This window comes from Myotis yumanensis, unplaced genomic scaffold, assembly GCF_028538775.1.
Source record: "Myotis yumanensis isolate MYYU_CA2020_CCGP unplaced genomic scaffold, mMyoYum1.0.hap1 SCAF_5, whole genome shotgun sequence".
Lineage (NCBI taxonomy): Eukaryota > Metazoa > Chordata > Mammalia > Chiroptera > Vespertilionidae > Myotis > Myotis yumanensis.
Window position 1 is genome coordinate 42,221,564 of NW_027223756.1, and position 16,813 is coordinate 42,238,376.

Consider the following 16,813-nt stretch of genomic DNA (forward strand, 5'->3'; position numbering starts at 1 on the left):
GCGGCTCGCGCGTCTCCCGGGAGGCCGAGCGCGCAGGCTCAGAGCTCGGTAACTGCCGGTTGGAGACGCCGACCCGCAGCGGAGAAACCCCGGCGGCGGAGGCGGCGGTGCGGCGACCTCTCCCTCTCCGCGGTTGCCGGACGCGCTGCCCCCGATTTAAAGCGTAGCGACTTCAGGTCACCTCTCCTTTGCTTCTCGTAGGAGTCGCAACCCCAGGAGCCACAGCCCAACAGAGGACGCGGCCCCCACCCAGGAGCTTTCGGCACCAGCATCCCGACTACTCGGCGGCGGGATGTCTGTGGTTGGCATTGACCTCGGCTTTCTCAACTGCTACATCGCGGTAGCGAGGAGCGGCGGCATCGAGACCATCGCCAACGAGTACAGCGACAGGTGTACCCCGTAAGTGCCTTGTCCGGTCCTCATCGCGGCCCTGGCGGTAGGTCCCGCCAGGTGACTCCTCGGGAGGCGCGCCGAACCCCGGGGTGACAGGTGCAGCTCGGCGAGCCAGGGGGGCGTCGGGCCGCCCGCTCTGCCCAGCAACCCAGCACCGGGACTTCACTGGCAGTTTGCGCATCGCTACTTTCTGTTCCCTAGCAGCCCTGCTTTCGTTTGTGTCAAGGGGTTGGGGTGGGACGCCCTGAACATTACAGAAAGATCTCCCATTACTTCTTTCTACTGGGGCTTGCGGGAAATTCTCGGCCGCGGGAGCCGCCCCCCCCCCCCGCCCCCCGCCCCCGCCAGCTGAGTGAAGAATTCTGCATTCATTCTGCCCTTCCTGCTTTCCCCGTCTCTCTCTGCGTGACAGCTTTCTCGCAGGAAAGTAAGAAATGAGAGCTTAGACTGCACACATGAGAAGATGAGTTATAGGGTCATCTGGCCCAGAAATCTTTTTTTCCCCCATTTTCTTTCTTTCTTTTTTCTTTTCTTTTCTCTTTTTGGAACCAGTTGCGGTGTGCAGGGTTTTCCCCCAGTGTCCTTGAGAATTCCAGGTAATGGCCCGGTTTCCAGGGGCGTGTGTATTAACACATATTAACAGGAGAGAGTTGCGGATGGGAGTCGTTGGTCTCTTGTATGGGTAATGTACATCCTTTAATGGGAAATGGTGGAGTTAGACTCTATCCAAAGCGTATTTCTGCAGAATGAATTGTTGGGAGAGTCGGAGGCGGCTGTCCTGTATAAACATGCTTGAAGAGTGACTGTGTTGTGAACACTTGATGAAAGACTTAAAAGAAGTGGCATTATGTCATGGAAACATGTTCCATTGTTTCTTTGGTCTGGGAAGTTTGTTGGTGAAAACGTAATAGTAATTAGGGCAGGGATATGAAAAATTGGCTTCGTGTTGTAGGCTCCTGTTACCGGTAATTTTATGAGGAAACCAAGTTTCCATGTCTTACCTTCTATGGACAAGTAACTAAACATGTTAATTTGACCTTTCCGAATGACCCAAAATATAATAAATATAAGACTAATCTTAACCACCATCAGTGTTAAGCTAAGCCTTTAAATAATTAAATTACTGCAATTCTATGAATAATTTTTAAATATGTCAAGATGTCTAAGAGTAGCTTACTTGAAGCAGTCTGCTTTGGTTTCTTTGAAGAATATTCTAGAAGGTTTTATATAACCTTTTCCAGATATGCACTATACTTCTATTGAAATTTTGGGTCTTTATATACTCAAATATGAGCTTAGGTCAGTTAATCTTCATAGTACTGTTAGAACTCTTCTTTTTACATTTAAAAATGTTTTCCATGTTCTAGTTGTCAAGCTAACATGACACAGATATTTCTAAGATATAAATATATTATGAAAGGATTCTATGGAAAAGAGGAAATTCAGTTGGTTCAGCATCCATATAATTTGCACATTTGTTTCATTTTTTAACATACTTGATTATGTATAAATGAGAGAATACTGTGTGTAAACCAAGGACAGTTCAATGAAACAAATAATTACTTAATTTTGGCCTACAATTAAAGGACGGAGGCCAGGTAATTTAACATATTAATTCTTTAGACTTCACCTTTGTAAAGTTGGGAGTGCTTATACTAGCCTCTCATGTCATGCATAAATTGAAGAGGGAGAAAGAAATTAACAGGCATAAATTGAAATTAGCTTAATTTTTCTGAAAATTTTCTTAAAAGAATAATTATACAAGAAGTACATGCTCATTGTAGAAATATGGGCACATTAAAAGATGAAATTAATAATTATAATTATTCCACCCAGAAATAAAACTTGCATGGTTTTCCCTGCGTGTGGTTTAAGAATAGATTATACTTTATATTCTGTTTGGTAATCTCATTCTATCTAAAACATATCTTTACACTAATTTTAGCATTTTTATCATTTCCTTAATTTAATCTATCCCTTATTGGACATTCAGATTGTTTATATATATATTTATAAACAATATAACTATCTTTGTAACTAAAAATTTTTTAAGTAGCTAATCTTTACTGGAATTTTTATGTGGCAGATACTAAGCTAAGATCCTTCTATTTTAGAGAGAGGAAGGGAGAGGGATAGATAGAAACATCTATCAGGTACATGGCCCATTCACCCTAGTAGGGATCGAGCCTGCAACCTAGGCATATGCCCTAAACAGGAATCGGACCATGACCTCCTGGTTCATGGGATAATGCTCAACTACTGAGCCACACTGGCCAGGCTAGAACTAAATTTTTTACTTTTAATTCCTTCAAATAAATTTCTAGAAATAGAATTAATATGTGTACATTTGAAAGGCCTTAGATATGTTTGTACTGTTCAATTAAGTATACAGATGGGGATTGGAATTTCCATTCCAGGCTTAATTATATCAAAGTAATTAGTTTCAACGTAGGAAAAGAAACTGCAGCCAAAGATCCTCATTCAATATCAGATTAAAGCATGTGGTCAACTAAAACATTCTGCCATGTTGATAATAGTGCTTGCACTATGATACATACCTCACTAATTCTATTAGTTTGGTATTAATAGCTACCTTTTTTCATAAGAAACCTAAAGCAGAGTTAAGAATTTTTGCCAAGAACTAGTAAGCAATAAAAGATTCAGTTCAAGCCACTTTGATTCCAGAACCCCAATGTGCTTCCATTATCCATTCACATATACAGACTAGGTTACTGGGGATGTAATGATCAAAGGGATAAATTACCTGGGCAGTTACTGTACGGAGAAACATCTTTGCTCTAATAACAAACTCATCTATTTTTGGCTAGTTTCTAAGAAATACTATCTTTTTAAAAAATGTTTTAATATACTTTTAAGTTATTTTAATAACACAAAAATTTATTTTGTTTAAAAAATCATAAAAAACGTAACACAAAATATGTTAGTATAAACATAAAGGAAAGTAGTGTGGAAGACTACTAGTATAAACTATTAACAATGGCTGTTTCTTGGAAGTAGAATTAGGGAAGGTGTGCTTTTAATACATAGTCTGTAATGTTTTGGATTCTTAGGAATGAACATATTTTACAATGAGGAAAACTGATTTTTTGAATGAAACTATTATTTCAAGATATTTTTGTTAGGTGTATTGTTTTATCATCAAAATTTTGTGTGAACAGACTCATTATTCAGTGCCCTGACTTTCTGTCTCTATTATTTTCCCCTATTTCTTTACCAGTGTGTGAATAACCTGACAATATGGGAAAATATTATTTATACATTACATCTCATATATTTGGGATGTCCTCTTCAATGCACAAAAGTAGAAATCACTTACTTTGGGGTATTACAATTTTTTACATCAAAAATGCTAAACTAGCCCTGGTGAGGATTTTTTTTTTTTTTTTTTAAGTAAAAATAGGAAACCAAGCTAAACAGATTAACAGTGATTATAGTTGGATAGGAGACTTTATAGTGATGAGTTTTGGGGGGAAGAGGAGGCTTTTATGTTTTTTTATTAAATATTCTTTGTATTATATGAATTGCTTTTGTTTGTATATTTTACTATGAGCTTATGCCATAGTTGATTTAAAATGCTGAGCCCAGAAGGCATGGCTCAGAGGTTGAGCATCGATGATTCAATTCCTAGTCAGGCCCGGGTTACAGGTTCCATCCCCATTGTGGGTTGTGCAGGTCTCTCTACCTCTCCCTTCCTCTCTGAAATCAATAAAAATATATTTAAAAAAATAAAATAAAAGATAAAGTGCTGAGGAATTACACAAAGTAAATCTTCCCCTTTGTCCTTTTCCAACCACCTCTTAACTTAAGTGTGTACTATGTTCCTAGTTTTATGCAAGTATGTGAGCATATGTACATAACTGGGATGTTTTTCTATTTGTTTCTTAACCAAGTAGAATTACATTATACACATTTTGCAGTTGCTTTTTAAAAAATATATTGTGGACATCTCAAACTTGTACATAAGGCTCTAATTTACCTTTTTAATGGCCATAAAGTATAGAAACTCTGCCTGTTAGTGGAAAATTCAAAATATTATTTTTCTGTTGACAAACAAAAATTCAATGAACACCTTCACTTTTTTAAAAATCAAATTGTGCTGAGATGGGTGGTAGGACAGACTTCTCACACTTTAGCATGCCAAAGCTAGGACTATAAAAACATTTTATTTTATGATTACTTTTATCCTCACTCGAGGGTATGGTTTTATTGATTTGAGAGAGAGATGAAGGGAGAGAGAAGGAGAAGAGAGAGTGAGGAGGGGAGAGAGTAAGAGGAGAGAGTGAGAAAGAAAGAGGGGGGGGGGGGGAAGGGGTGGGGGAAGGGGGAGGGAAGAAGGGAAAGGAGAAAGGAAACATTGATCAGTTGCTTCCCATAGATGCCCTGACCAGGGATCAAACCCAAAACTTTGCCCTAACCAGCTTGGCTCAGTGGATAGAGCGTCAGCCTGCAGACTGAAGGGTCCCAGGTTCGATTCCGGTCAAGGGCATGTACCTTGGTTGTGGGCATATCCCCAGTAGGGGGTGTGCAGAAGGCAGCTGATCAATGTTTCTCTCTCATTGATGTTTCTAACTCTCTATCTCTCTCCCTTCCTCTCTGTAAAAAATCAATAAAATATATTTTTTTAAAAAAACTTTTAGGTACACGGGATGATGCTTCCAACTAACTGAGCCACCTGTTTATCTTTTAGTAGAATATTAGCTACAACAAAACAAAATAAATCTTCACTCATTGCCTTGAATTTGTGGGTGAGAAATTCTATAAGGTTTCTAGAAGGCCAGGAATGATAAATACAAATTGCATAATATCTGAGTTTAAGATATTTAAAATGCCATTGGTAGTCTTTGTTGGTATGTGGTTGGTCACTACAGTATACATTAATGAATAGAACCATATTTTGATAAAACTTTATTTACAAAAGTTGGGGGCAAGTAGTAATTTGCAAAGTGGTCTAGAATTTTCAATTTATTGTGTACTGTTACTTGTTTTTGAACTGGTAGATTTTTAAGTAAAAATCTCTAATCTAATAATCTAATAGTTAAATAATATGTCTAATGCATCTAATCAACTTTTCAAACATTGTCTCTATGTAAATGTTTATGATTTCTATTAATGGTTTCAAGTTATGAACTAATTTATTTATGAATTATGCTTACTAAAAGCATTTGGAAGCTCTTAAATATTTTTAATTTAATATATTTTTATTGATTTCAGAGAGGAAGGAAGGGGGAGAGAGAGAGAGAGAGAGAGAAACATCGATGATGAGAAAGAGTCACCAATCCGCTGCCTCTACATGCCCCCTACTGGGGATTAGCCCACAACCCGGGATGTTCCCTGACCTGGAATCGAACCACAACCTTCTAGTTCATAGGTCAATGCTCAACACCTGCCAGGCTTAAATAAATTTTTATTATTTTTATATGTTAAAATGTTGTATACATTGTCCATACTGAAAGATTGGCAAGTTTTTATTATTACTAAATATAAGGCCTAAAAGAAGTCCTATTTTTCAAAGAAAGCAAATGGTAATAAGTCCTTTGAGAATATTCCTCCCTCACCTCCTCCTAGGGCAACATTTTTCTAGATAGTTAAGTTTGGAAAATAATAACCAGATATTTTTGTGTTATTTTTATGGCATAACTTCTCAGATCCCTTCATTTACTTATAGCCATTGAAACACTCCAAGAATGTTTTTCCCAACTTATTTGAATGTCTAAGCAATAATATTCCACAGGATAATATTTGAAAAATGATGCAGTAGGTCAGTGGTTCTCAACTGGAAGAGATTCCCCCCCCCCCCCCCCCCCCCGACCTAGGGCACATCTGACAATATCTGAAGATATTTTTCTTTGATATACTGGAGGTAGAGAGAGGTTAATGCTACTAGCATCCAGCAAGTAGAGTCCAGGGATGCTTTTAAAATGCTACAGTGCACAGAATACCCCCACTCTGCCAACAAAGAATTGTCTAGCCCAAAGTGTCAATAGTGCCAAGGCTGCTTTATGGACATGTTGGCAATCATAGTTGAAATTGGCAGTGTAAGGAGCTAACCCCTTAATTTAAAACAGTTGATTGCCCTCTCGTATCATTAATTGAGCTATGGTGTTTCTTAGAGTCTACTCAATGATAGAAGATGAAGCTACAAATAGTAATTGTGATCTTATAAAAACTGGCAAGGGAAGGTCAGATTTTTAAAAATAGGGCTATATTAAAAGTGTAAGTGGTAAATCAGTGCATTTTGAAAGAAGCAAAGAAATTTAGAGTGCTGACCTCTTAAGTGAGAAATCTCTTATTCTGCGGGCAGTATGTGTTTCCTCCAACCTAATCAAGCATGTCCTTATAAAAATAGGCTCTATAAGAGAGAGGGAAAGTTCATCTTAAATTTTAAGGGAAAATATAACTTTCTTAAAGTAATATACTGTCATTTGATTTTTATGTCCCTCCTCTACTAAAAGTGACATAGGACATTTAGAAGTTCTGTTTGTTTGTTTAGAGTTCTGTGGCATTCTCTGGGAATCTGTGAAGGCCAATATAGTGACAATATTAAATTGAATATTATGGATTTAAGCTGCATTGTAAACACTCCTTTTTTTTTTAGGTACAAAATGGAATTTCTAAATAGTAGCTGAAATAATCTATAAAAGTGTTATATATGTGAATTATATGCTATACATTTGTATAAACAATTGAATATCCTTTCCTATAAAAACTTATATCTGCCTAATATGTGATATAAAGTGTCCATTCCCTTTGTTATCACTAACGTTAGGTAAAAGTTTTGAGAGCAAATGGGTATTTATTTAGATATTTTTGAAAATCCTTGACAGATATTTATTTAGTGGTTATGTTCTATAATATTTTTGACAGAAAAATTAAAGAAAGGTGTTTGAAGACCTTTAGCTATATTTTCTATATATTGATTATTTCCAAGTTATAACATTAAATTTTTTAAACTTTATATTTCTACTCTTAACTGAAGAGAATATCTGATTATGGTAATTGTTTAGCTTTCTCTGTGAGGTAATGTATATGTGAAGTATATGTCAAAGAATCTAGCACTTACTTAATAAGTGATAGTTGTTGAATCAATCTTATTTGGATCTAGTGTTCTAAAAGAAGTTAAACTCTTGAGAAATCAACCTAAGAATGAGATTTTCTGTGCACTCAAGTAATGGTGGTGAAGTATTGAAAAGTTAAAAATTATTCAGGAGATTACTGTGCTAAGTGAAATAAGCTAGTCAGTGAGAGACAAATACCATATGATCTCACTTATATGTGGAATCTAATGAACAAAATAAACTGACCAACAAAAGAGAAACAGAGGCATGGATACATGGAACAGACTGATAGCTGTCAGAGAGAAGGGGAGAAGGGGACTGGAATAAAGAAGGTGAAGAGATTAGCCAAAGAACATATACGCATAACCCATAGACACAGACAATGGTGTGGTGATGGCCAGAGGGAAGGTTGTAAGCAGAGGACTTTGCTGACCTTAGTCTTTAGGAGAATTCTCTGGGTATCATATTGAGAATAGACGTGTAATATATACCGGAAATGTCCTCAGCAAAACACATATTAAAATGCTTTCTCTTCTTTTAAGCTTTTATTCAAAAATCACCTTTACTACTAGCTTTTTCTAAACCTTATTATCTAGATGTGATTAGTCTCTTTTTTTTTTGCTAATGTCACTCATAATCATATTCTGATTTTTTTAATAGACTGTAAATTATCCAAGAGTGATTGTAGCTAGTATGCACACAATGCCTGTAACTATTTGTTAATTAAATAAATAGTTACCTTAGTTACAATGGAAATCATGGAAATACTTTCTTGAATCATTACATTATTGATAATAATGTTACTCTATACTTGCTTTTATAAGCAGAATTACATATAAATGCAGAAATGAAAACAGTAATTGTATTGTTCAAAGCATTTACCTATACTCAATTAATACAGTCCTATGAGCAGGTGTTACCATTACTATCTGCCAGATGGGAAACTGAGGAAATAATGGTTAGGTGATTTCCACAAGGTTATTTACTTGTTATGTAGCAGAGCCAGGATTTAGATCCAAGCAGCCTGTCCTTACTGAATACAGTTAGTTTTATTTATTTTTTATTTTTGTTAATCCTCATCCAAGTATATTTTTTCCATTGATTTTTAGAGAGTGGAAGGAAGGAAGGGAGGGAGGGAAGAGAAGATCAGAGAGATAGAGAGAGAGAGAAAACATCAATGTGAGAGAGACATATCAATTGGTTGCCTCCTGCACACTCCCCTGCTGGGGCTGGGAATTGAACCTGAAGCCTAGGTATGTGCCCTTGAATAGGAATTGAACCCGTGACCTTTAGGTGCCAGGGCTCATGCTGGAACCACTGAGTAACACCGAGCAGGGTGAATCCAGTTAATTTTATTAGTAAGTCATAAACCAATAGAATTTGAAAAACAATTTTAGAAACCAATACAGTGTAGCCACCAATAGAACATTTATAAAAAGTATAACATTTATTCTAACAACTATTCCATTTCTTATGAAAGTTTAAAAATATGTAAAATTCTGATTTTAGATAACCTCTTTTTAAAATAGTACATGATTATATTAATCCTTTTAATTTATTTTTATATAAGGTGAAGTGGAATAATAGCACATTGATATAAAAACACCATGGGAAACAATATTGTTTTTTTCCCCTTTTAGGGCCTGTATATCTTTGGGATCAAGAAATAGAGCCATTGGAAATGCAGCTAAGAGCCAGGTAAATTGTTAATGTAGATGTTTTGATTTATTGAGACAATTAACTGAATCTTGGTAACTGAGCTCCCATTTTACATAAATTAAGAGTGAAAACAAAGAGTAGGGAAAATATGATAGATACTAAACCTTTGTATTTTATTATATATATTTTGCTTTGGTTTATAAAATATTTTTAAATTTTATTTATTAAAAATCTTTAGTTGTGAAGTTAGGATGTGCCATCATATAGCATCAGTTTTTCACTGTATAGTCATTTTCTATGGGATATCCTATCTAGAACATATACTTCAATAACAAGTGAGTGATGTCTTGGTAAAAGAAGGTAGGAAGAATGGAGGAACTAATTTCCAGAGGAACCCAATGTGGCTACCAGTACTTTACATGGAATCTGTTTAAGTCTTCATATTTCTAGACTTCTGAAATACTTATGGTAGCACATTCATTTTTAATATTCCAGGCTACAGGTTCATTGTCCATGGACTTTGTTTTTTGCCCTGAACTAAATGCCCTTAATAATTACTTTTCAAATTTTAATGTATGCCTGGGTCTTCTTTTCTTCATTATTAAGATAAATTTGTTTAATAGGGCTTTTTCTTCATGACTTTGTAGAAATAATTGCTCATTTATCCAGGAATTTTTGCTTACAATTTTTTTTTTTTTTTTTTTTTTTTTAATATTTTATTGATTTTTCACAGAGAAGAAGGGAGAGGGATAGAGAGTTAGAAACATCGATGAGAGAGATCGATCAGCTGCCTCCTGCACGCCCCCCACTGGGGATGTGCCCGCAACCAAGGCACATGCCCTTGACCGGAATCGAACCCGGGACCCCTCAGTCCGCAGGCCGACGCTCTATCCACTGAGCCAAACCGGTTCGGCTGCTTACAATTTTTATCAAGTTTGTCTTATAATTGGTCTAGATATGAATATGTTTGTATCTTCTACTTTCATCTGTATATATAAAAGCCTAAGCAGCCATCCGTTCATTCGATTGCTTGACCGGTAGCTATGATGCGCACTGACCACCAGGGGGCAGACACTCAACACACAGGCATGGCAACATGGAACAGACTGATGAATTTCAGAGGGAAGGGCGGAGGGAGAAGGGTAGGAAGAGATTAACCAAAGATCTTATATGCATACTGGAGGCCCAGTGCATAGATTCATGCACCTGTGGGGTTCCTTGGCCTGGCCTGCGGGGATTGGGCCAAAATTGGCAGTCCAAAATCCCTTGAGAGGTCTCCGATCGCAAGAGGGCGCAAGCCAGGCCAAGGACCCCACCGGTGCACGAATCTGTGCACCGGCCTCTAGTTGGTACATAAATGTTGAGTTGGTTCCAAAATGACCCCTTCACTAAAGTTTACATCTCATATTCTGGCTGATCTTCTAAGTGTATCATAGATATCAGAGTCTCTAAAGAAAACAAACTATAAAGTTATTTCTCCTATAAAGCTAAAGACCAACATGTTAATTCAGCATTCCTGCAGTTTTCATCTCATAATTGAAGATCAACATCTATTTGGCTTTTAAAGGTCACTAAGAGGGCACCAATGGATCTCAGTAATATTCTTTTGTTAGAACTACATGTTCTAGTTAAAGAAAAAATAGCTTTGCCAAAGTACAAGCCATTTACTAATTAGCACTTTAACTTAGCACCATGCTTCATGGAAGGAGTTTTAATTTACTAGCCTAGGAGCAATTCGTTGTAATCGAAGCAACATAGTAGTACATGAGAAATTTCATAAAGAATTACGTATTCAGAGGAAAAGAAAGAAACATTTTAAGTAAAAAGTGAAAGTGGAAAGAAATAAGAGAAATCAAAGATACTAATTTTCTTGAGCAGCGATTTCAACCTTTTTCTTCTTATGGCACACATAGACTAATTACTAAAATTCAGTGGACACCAAAAAAATATTTTTTGCCAATATGACAAAAAATATATAATTTTAATTTATTTACAAAAATAATAATAATAGTGATTACCTACCCTATTGCTCCAAAGTGATTTTTTAAAAACTCAGGTGCCTATACTTGTATATAAGGAGTTCTGGTACCAAGAATTAATCAGTCAGACACAATCAGATGCAACTCTATTATATGACCTATATATTTATGACTCAAGACAAAGGCATTCACACTAGATTGCTATTGTCATGTTGGCTGTTGTCATTTTTTATTTGACAATCTAAGGGAAAAGGAGGTCAGGTATTTCATTTTTAAAAATTCTTGTGGCACACCACTTGAAAATCGCTGTACTAGAGCAAAAGTGTTGAGGAAAACCAGACACAGGTTGTAGATAGGTTTTATTATTTGAAAAATATTTAAATTTTATTCTTTCTTTTTTTAAGACAGTAATTTTATATCTAACTTTTCTATGAAAGGATGAAAATTTGGGGGGGGGGGCAATAGTTTAGATGCATATGTTCTCATTGTATAATTTTACTATTAGTAGGAAACCAGAAAAAATGAATGAATGTGTGTAATTCTGTACTTGGATGTGTAGGATAAAGAGACTTAGTGGTTCTCAAGTAATAGCATAGTGTTTTATTTGCATTTATTAAGTAATTGATAAAGTGTTTACTGCCAACAGATAGTCACAAATGTAAGAAATACAATTCATGGCTTCAAAAAGCTTCATGGACGATCATTTGATGATCCTATTGTGCAAACTGAAAGGATCAGGATTCCCTATGAGCTGCAGAAAATGCCCAATGGAAGTGCAGGAATTAAGGTAAGTTTATATTCCCAGAATACAAACATATGTTTAAATGAAAGAAACCACTAACCGGTTTGGCTCGGTGGATAGAGCGTTGGCCTGTGGACTGAAGGGTCCTGCGTTTTATTCTGGTCAAGGGCATGTACCTTGGTTGCGGGCACATCCCCAGTAGGGAGTGTGCAGGAGGCAGCTGATCAATGTTTCTAACTCTCTATCCCTCTCCCTTCCTCTCTGTAAAAAATATATAAAAAATATATAAAATATATATATTTTTTAAAAAGAAACCACATTCCATATTTTTTTCTTTATTGTTAGCTAGGAAGTTGAATGATAAAAATTGCTTTTGTGGGAGGTAAGGATATGGAACAGGTAAAGACACTTTGCAGATTATTTGCTTGTAACAATGTGTTAGGCACTGAAACTTCAGAACTAAGAGATTATAACACTAGAACAATCTTCTGGAATGTAACTTCCTTGAGCAATGACTTTGCCTTTTTCACTGTTGTATATCCAGTATGTATAGTGGAGATTTTCACAGAATATTTATTGGATGAACAAATGACTCAATAAAAATCTCTCAACTTTTGGTTTCAGGTGCGGTACCTAGAAGAAGAGAGACCTTTTGCTATTGAGCAAGTTACTGGGATGCTGTTGGCTAAGCTTAAAGAGACTTCAGAAAATGCTTTAAAGAAACCAGTAGCTGACTGTGTGATATCAGTAAGTTTTACTTCAGTGATGAGTACTCTTGAATCCTGTTTTCCAGTGTACTGTAGTCCTTCTTATCCATGGGGTTAAGTTTCAAGACCCCCAGTGGATGCCTCAAACCATGATACCAAACCCTATATATGTACTATGTTTTTTGTATGCATTCATACCTTTTCTCTTAAAAAAAGGAAGCACTTTACAGCTTCTCTTTGGCATATTCAAATTACCAGCATTACTACTCTTGCACTTTGGGGCCGTTATGAAGTAAAAATAAGGGTGAGTTGAACACAAGCACTGTGGTACCACAACAGTCAATATGATAACTGAGATGGCCACTATGTGGCCCCTGGGCAGATAGTGTATACAGCATGGATACTTGGGACAAAGTGATGATTCAGCCAGGCAGGACAGAGCAGGATAATACTAGATTTCATCACACTACTCAGAAGAGCATGCAATTTAAAACTTAAGAATTGTTTATTTCTGGTATTTCCCATTTAGTATTCTCAGACCTTGGTTGACCATGGGTAATTGAAACCGTGGAAAGCAAAACTGTGAATAAGGGAAGCATCCTGTATTAATGTCACATTAAAATGCTTTTATTCCCTTTCTTTATTGTATCTGCCCTTATCCAGTAAATAAACTAAATCCAGTTTTACTTTTTTGTTGTTGTTAATCCTCACTGGAGGTATTTTTCCATTGATTTTTATTTTATAGAGAGTGGAAGGGAGAGGGCGAAACACAGAGAGGGAAATGTCGATGTGAGAGAGACACATCGATTGGTTGCCTCCCACATGAGCCCTGACTAGGGCCAGGGATTAAGCTTGCAATTAAGGTACATGCCCTTGAACGGAATCAAACCCAGGACCCTTTGGTCCACAGGCCAATCACTCTGTCCACTGAGCCAAACTGGCTTGGGCTCTATTTTTACTTTTACATTAAAAAGAAATTACCTTATTCAGTAAAATTCAGGAGTGAGTTTCCCCAAAATCATTTGTGATAATGAATCTTAAAAAAAATACAACTAATATATATGATTAGTGGCTGCTGTAAATGTCACTTCTCCCTAAGAATCTTTCCAGGGAGCACTGACTTTCCCACCTCTAGGGACTTGAACATTGTATGTCAAAGGTTGAAAATTCCCACATGGTACTTTGAGAGTATGAATATTCTGTATCAGAAAGAAGAGATTTATTTTTTAATGATAAATTGGATATATTTCTAAAGTTTTGACATATGCATATACCCATAAAACCATCATCACTGTCAATATAATAAACATATTCCTTTGTGCCTTTTTAAAGATAAAACATGTTGGTTATATAAGCTGTACAATGTGATGCTTTCATATCATAGTGAAATGATTAGTGCTGTCAAGTTAATTAAAATTAAAATATCCACCTCCTCATATGGTTACCTTTTTATTTATTTTGTGTGTGTGTGTGTGATGAGAGCACCTGACCTACTTTCTTACAAAATTTCCTTGATACAATATTATAAACTACAGAGCCCGTGTTGTATATTAGATGAACTAATATATTTTTTCATAAGCCAAACCGACATAAGTTGGTTTCATAAGCCAAACCAACATTTTGGAAGTCCTGCAGTATTATTCCATATTATTCCTTGCTTTACAATTGTTTGTACTTTAGGTCACCATCTTATGATATAGAATAGCCAAACTTAAAAAACAAACAAAAACAATGCCCATCCCCCTGGGTCTCTCATAGTGCCCCATGCCAGAGCAAACTGTGACCATGAACCATAGCCTGCAGGCACTGAAGCAGGTTACACAGTGGGCGGGGGCGGGTTGGGTGGAAGAGTATGTTTTCTCATTTAATTTACATTTTTCAGCTGATGAAATGTTTAAGTAAAACATATTACATAGCCGAAACCAGTTTGGCTCAGTGGATGGAGCGTCGGCCTGCGGACTTAAGGGTCCCGGGTTCGATTCCAGTCGGGGGCATGTGCCTGGGTTGTGGGCACATCCCCAGGGGGAGATGTGTAGGAGGCGGCTGATCGATGTTTCTCTCTCATCGATGTTTCTAACTCTCTGTCTCTCTCCCTTTCTCTCTGTGAAAAATCAATAAAAATATATTTTAAAAAAACATACTACATAAATTTAATATACTTAATTGTTGTTTTTAAATATCAGATTCCTAGCTTTTTCACTGATGCTGAGAGAAGATCTGTGATGGCTGCAGCCCAGGTTGCAGGTTTAAATTGTTTAAGATTGATGAATGAAACTACTGCAGGTGAGCACTTTGCTGTTTGAAATGACTGTCAAAAAATACTGTTACTTTTTAAAAACTGTTATGTACTGGTTCCTGTAAGCTTTTCTATTTGGAGTATAAAATTTTGGCATGTTGTACATTGGCTATAAGAATCATTAATTTTCGAGAGTTATAGATGAGTAAAGAAAAAAATAACATTAAAAACATTAATTAAGAGGGAGGGCGGCTCGGACCCCGCTGCAGGCTCCGGCCACCAGGGGGTGCTGCGCCTCCCTGCCGCCCGGTGGGTGTGAAAAAAATTAAAAAAACATTAAGCAAATTATGAAAAGTTAATTTGAAATTAATAATTTGTATTACTCTACTGTGTATTAAAGTGTGTAGTATCAAAGTGATTTATCTGTCTTCCACATGACTGCTATACTGAAAGTAACCTAATTCTTTGTTCTTGCACAGTTGCACTAGCATATGGAATTTATAAACAGGATCTTCCCTCGTTGGATGAGAAACCAAGAAATGTAGTATTTATTGATATGGGACATTCTGCCTACCAAGTCTCACTTTGTGCTTTTAACAAAGGAAAACTTAAAGTAAGTAAGTGATTTGCAATATTTAGCTTTAATGGTTCAGAGCATTTAAGACCATATAGAGGACCTTTATGTCTGGGTTTAAAATCCTTTCTCTGCCACATGAAAACTATGAACTTAAGCAAGTTACTTAACCTCTCTAAATCTTAGGTTTCTCACCTGACGATAACAGTAACTATCTCATAGAATTTTTGAGGACAAAATGAGTTAACATATACAAAATGCTTGGAATGCCAAATAGTAGATACTATAGTGTACGTTAGCTATTTATATTATTGTTGAGGTGTTACATTAGCTATCAGATAATTTTACGTATTTATCTATAAATATACATAAGGAAACATTTTTAAAAATGATTCCATTGTTTTTAGAAACATTTGTATCTAGGAATCCTAATCAAAATTTTCTATAATGTGGCATTATTTACTTCTATGTGACTATTTTCTTATAGTCTGTATTTGGTTTTATATTTATTTTTACATTGGTTATCTTATCTAGACTTGCACATTCTCTCCATTATGTACATGTGTAGAATTGACTAGAAGATGAAATGCTTTGGGTTATCCAACACTTTTTAGAGCCTTTTGTCTTACCTATATATATAAAAGGCTAATAAGCTAAGTGTCTGAATGTCTGACCGGTCGCTATGACGTGCCCACAAAGCAACACTCGGCTTCCCCCAAGTTGGACACAGGCCCTGCCACCACCCCAAGCGACAGCCCACCAAATCACAGCCGACGCTGCTGCTGCTGAGACCCCATGGCACAAAATGTGGCCCACAGCCCAGCCCAGCCTGGAAATGGTGGCTGTTGGTGCCAGGTAATGACATCATATAGCAATGCCTGGCTTCCTTTCCCTACCAACGACTAGCCTCCTTGGAGTTTCTTCAGCCCAGGAACATGACTTGCTTTATAGCCAGGTGCAAACATTTCACACTTTAACCAAATGTCTGTGAAGCTTTTTCCCATGCCTCATCTCATTTAATCCTCACAGAAGTCCTGGAGTAGGTAAATAGGAGACTTGGTGGAATCCTATTTTCTTTTCATTAGTCAGAAAACGGAGATTTAGAAAGTTTAGACACTTGACCTGACTGAAAAGAAGTAAGAAATGGTGGACCTTGAAAATGACTTCAGGTTTTCACACTGCAAAGAATATAGGCAAACACTGCTGCAGTTAAATATTTTACCCTTTGTTCTCCCTGCGTGATCTACAATAATAATGTGCTTCATGTTGATATTTACTGCTGTGTTGCTGACAGTTACCTGAAAGAGAAGTTGGGGTGCTTCACTGGGCTGGAAAAAGTTTAGCTTAATCAGAAAGCAGGTCTAATTAAGCAAGTTTATCAATATATATATATAAAGCTCTCACTGATGCCATATGCATCAGTGTGTTCAATATGTCATTGTCAATC

General features: G+C 36.6%; 1 protein-coding gene across 3 annotated transcripts in view; it reads left to right on the plus strand.

The window, feature by feature from the left end:
* Positions 1–16,813, plus strand: part of HSPA4L (heat shock protein family A (Hsp70) member 4 like) — a 59,507-nt gene continuing 42,694 nt past the window's right edge. Inside the window, exons 1-7 of one of the 3 annotated variants that reach the window (XM_070415165.1) lie at positions 1–48; positions 202–399; positions 9,110–9,167; positions 11,754–11,894; positions 12,474–12,596; positions 14,740–14,839; positions 15,272–15,405. In XM_070415165.1, the coding sequence (XP_070271266.1) occupies positions 293–399; positions 9,110–9,167; positions 11,754–11,894; positions 12,474–12,596; positions 14,740–14,839; positions 15,272–15,405 (663 nt within the window). In that variant the 5' untranslated portion in view covers positions 1–48; positions 202–292. Of the gene's footprint in view, positions 400–9,109; positions 9,168–11,753; positions 11,895–12,473; positions 12,597–14,739; positions 14,840–15,271; positions 15,406–16,813 lie in introns of all 3 variants that reach the window. The other 2 variants (XM_070415164.1, XM_070415163.1) reach the window with 2 other exon arrangements.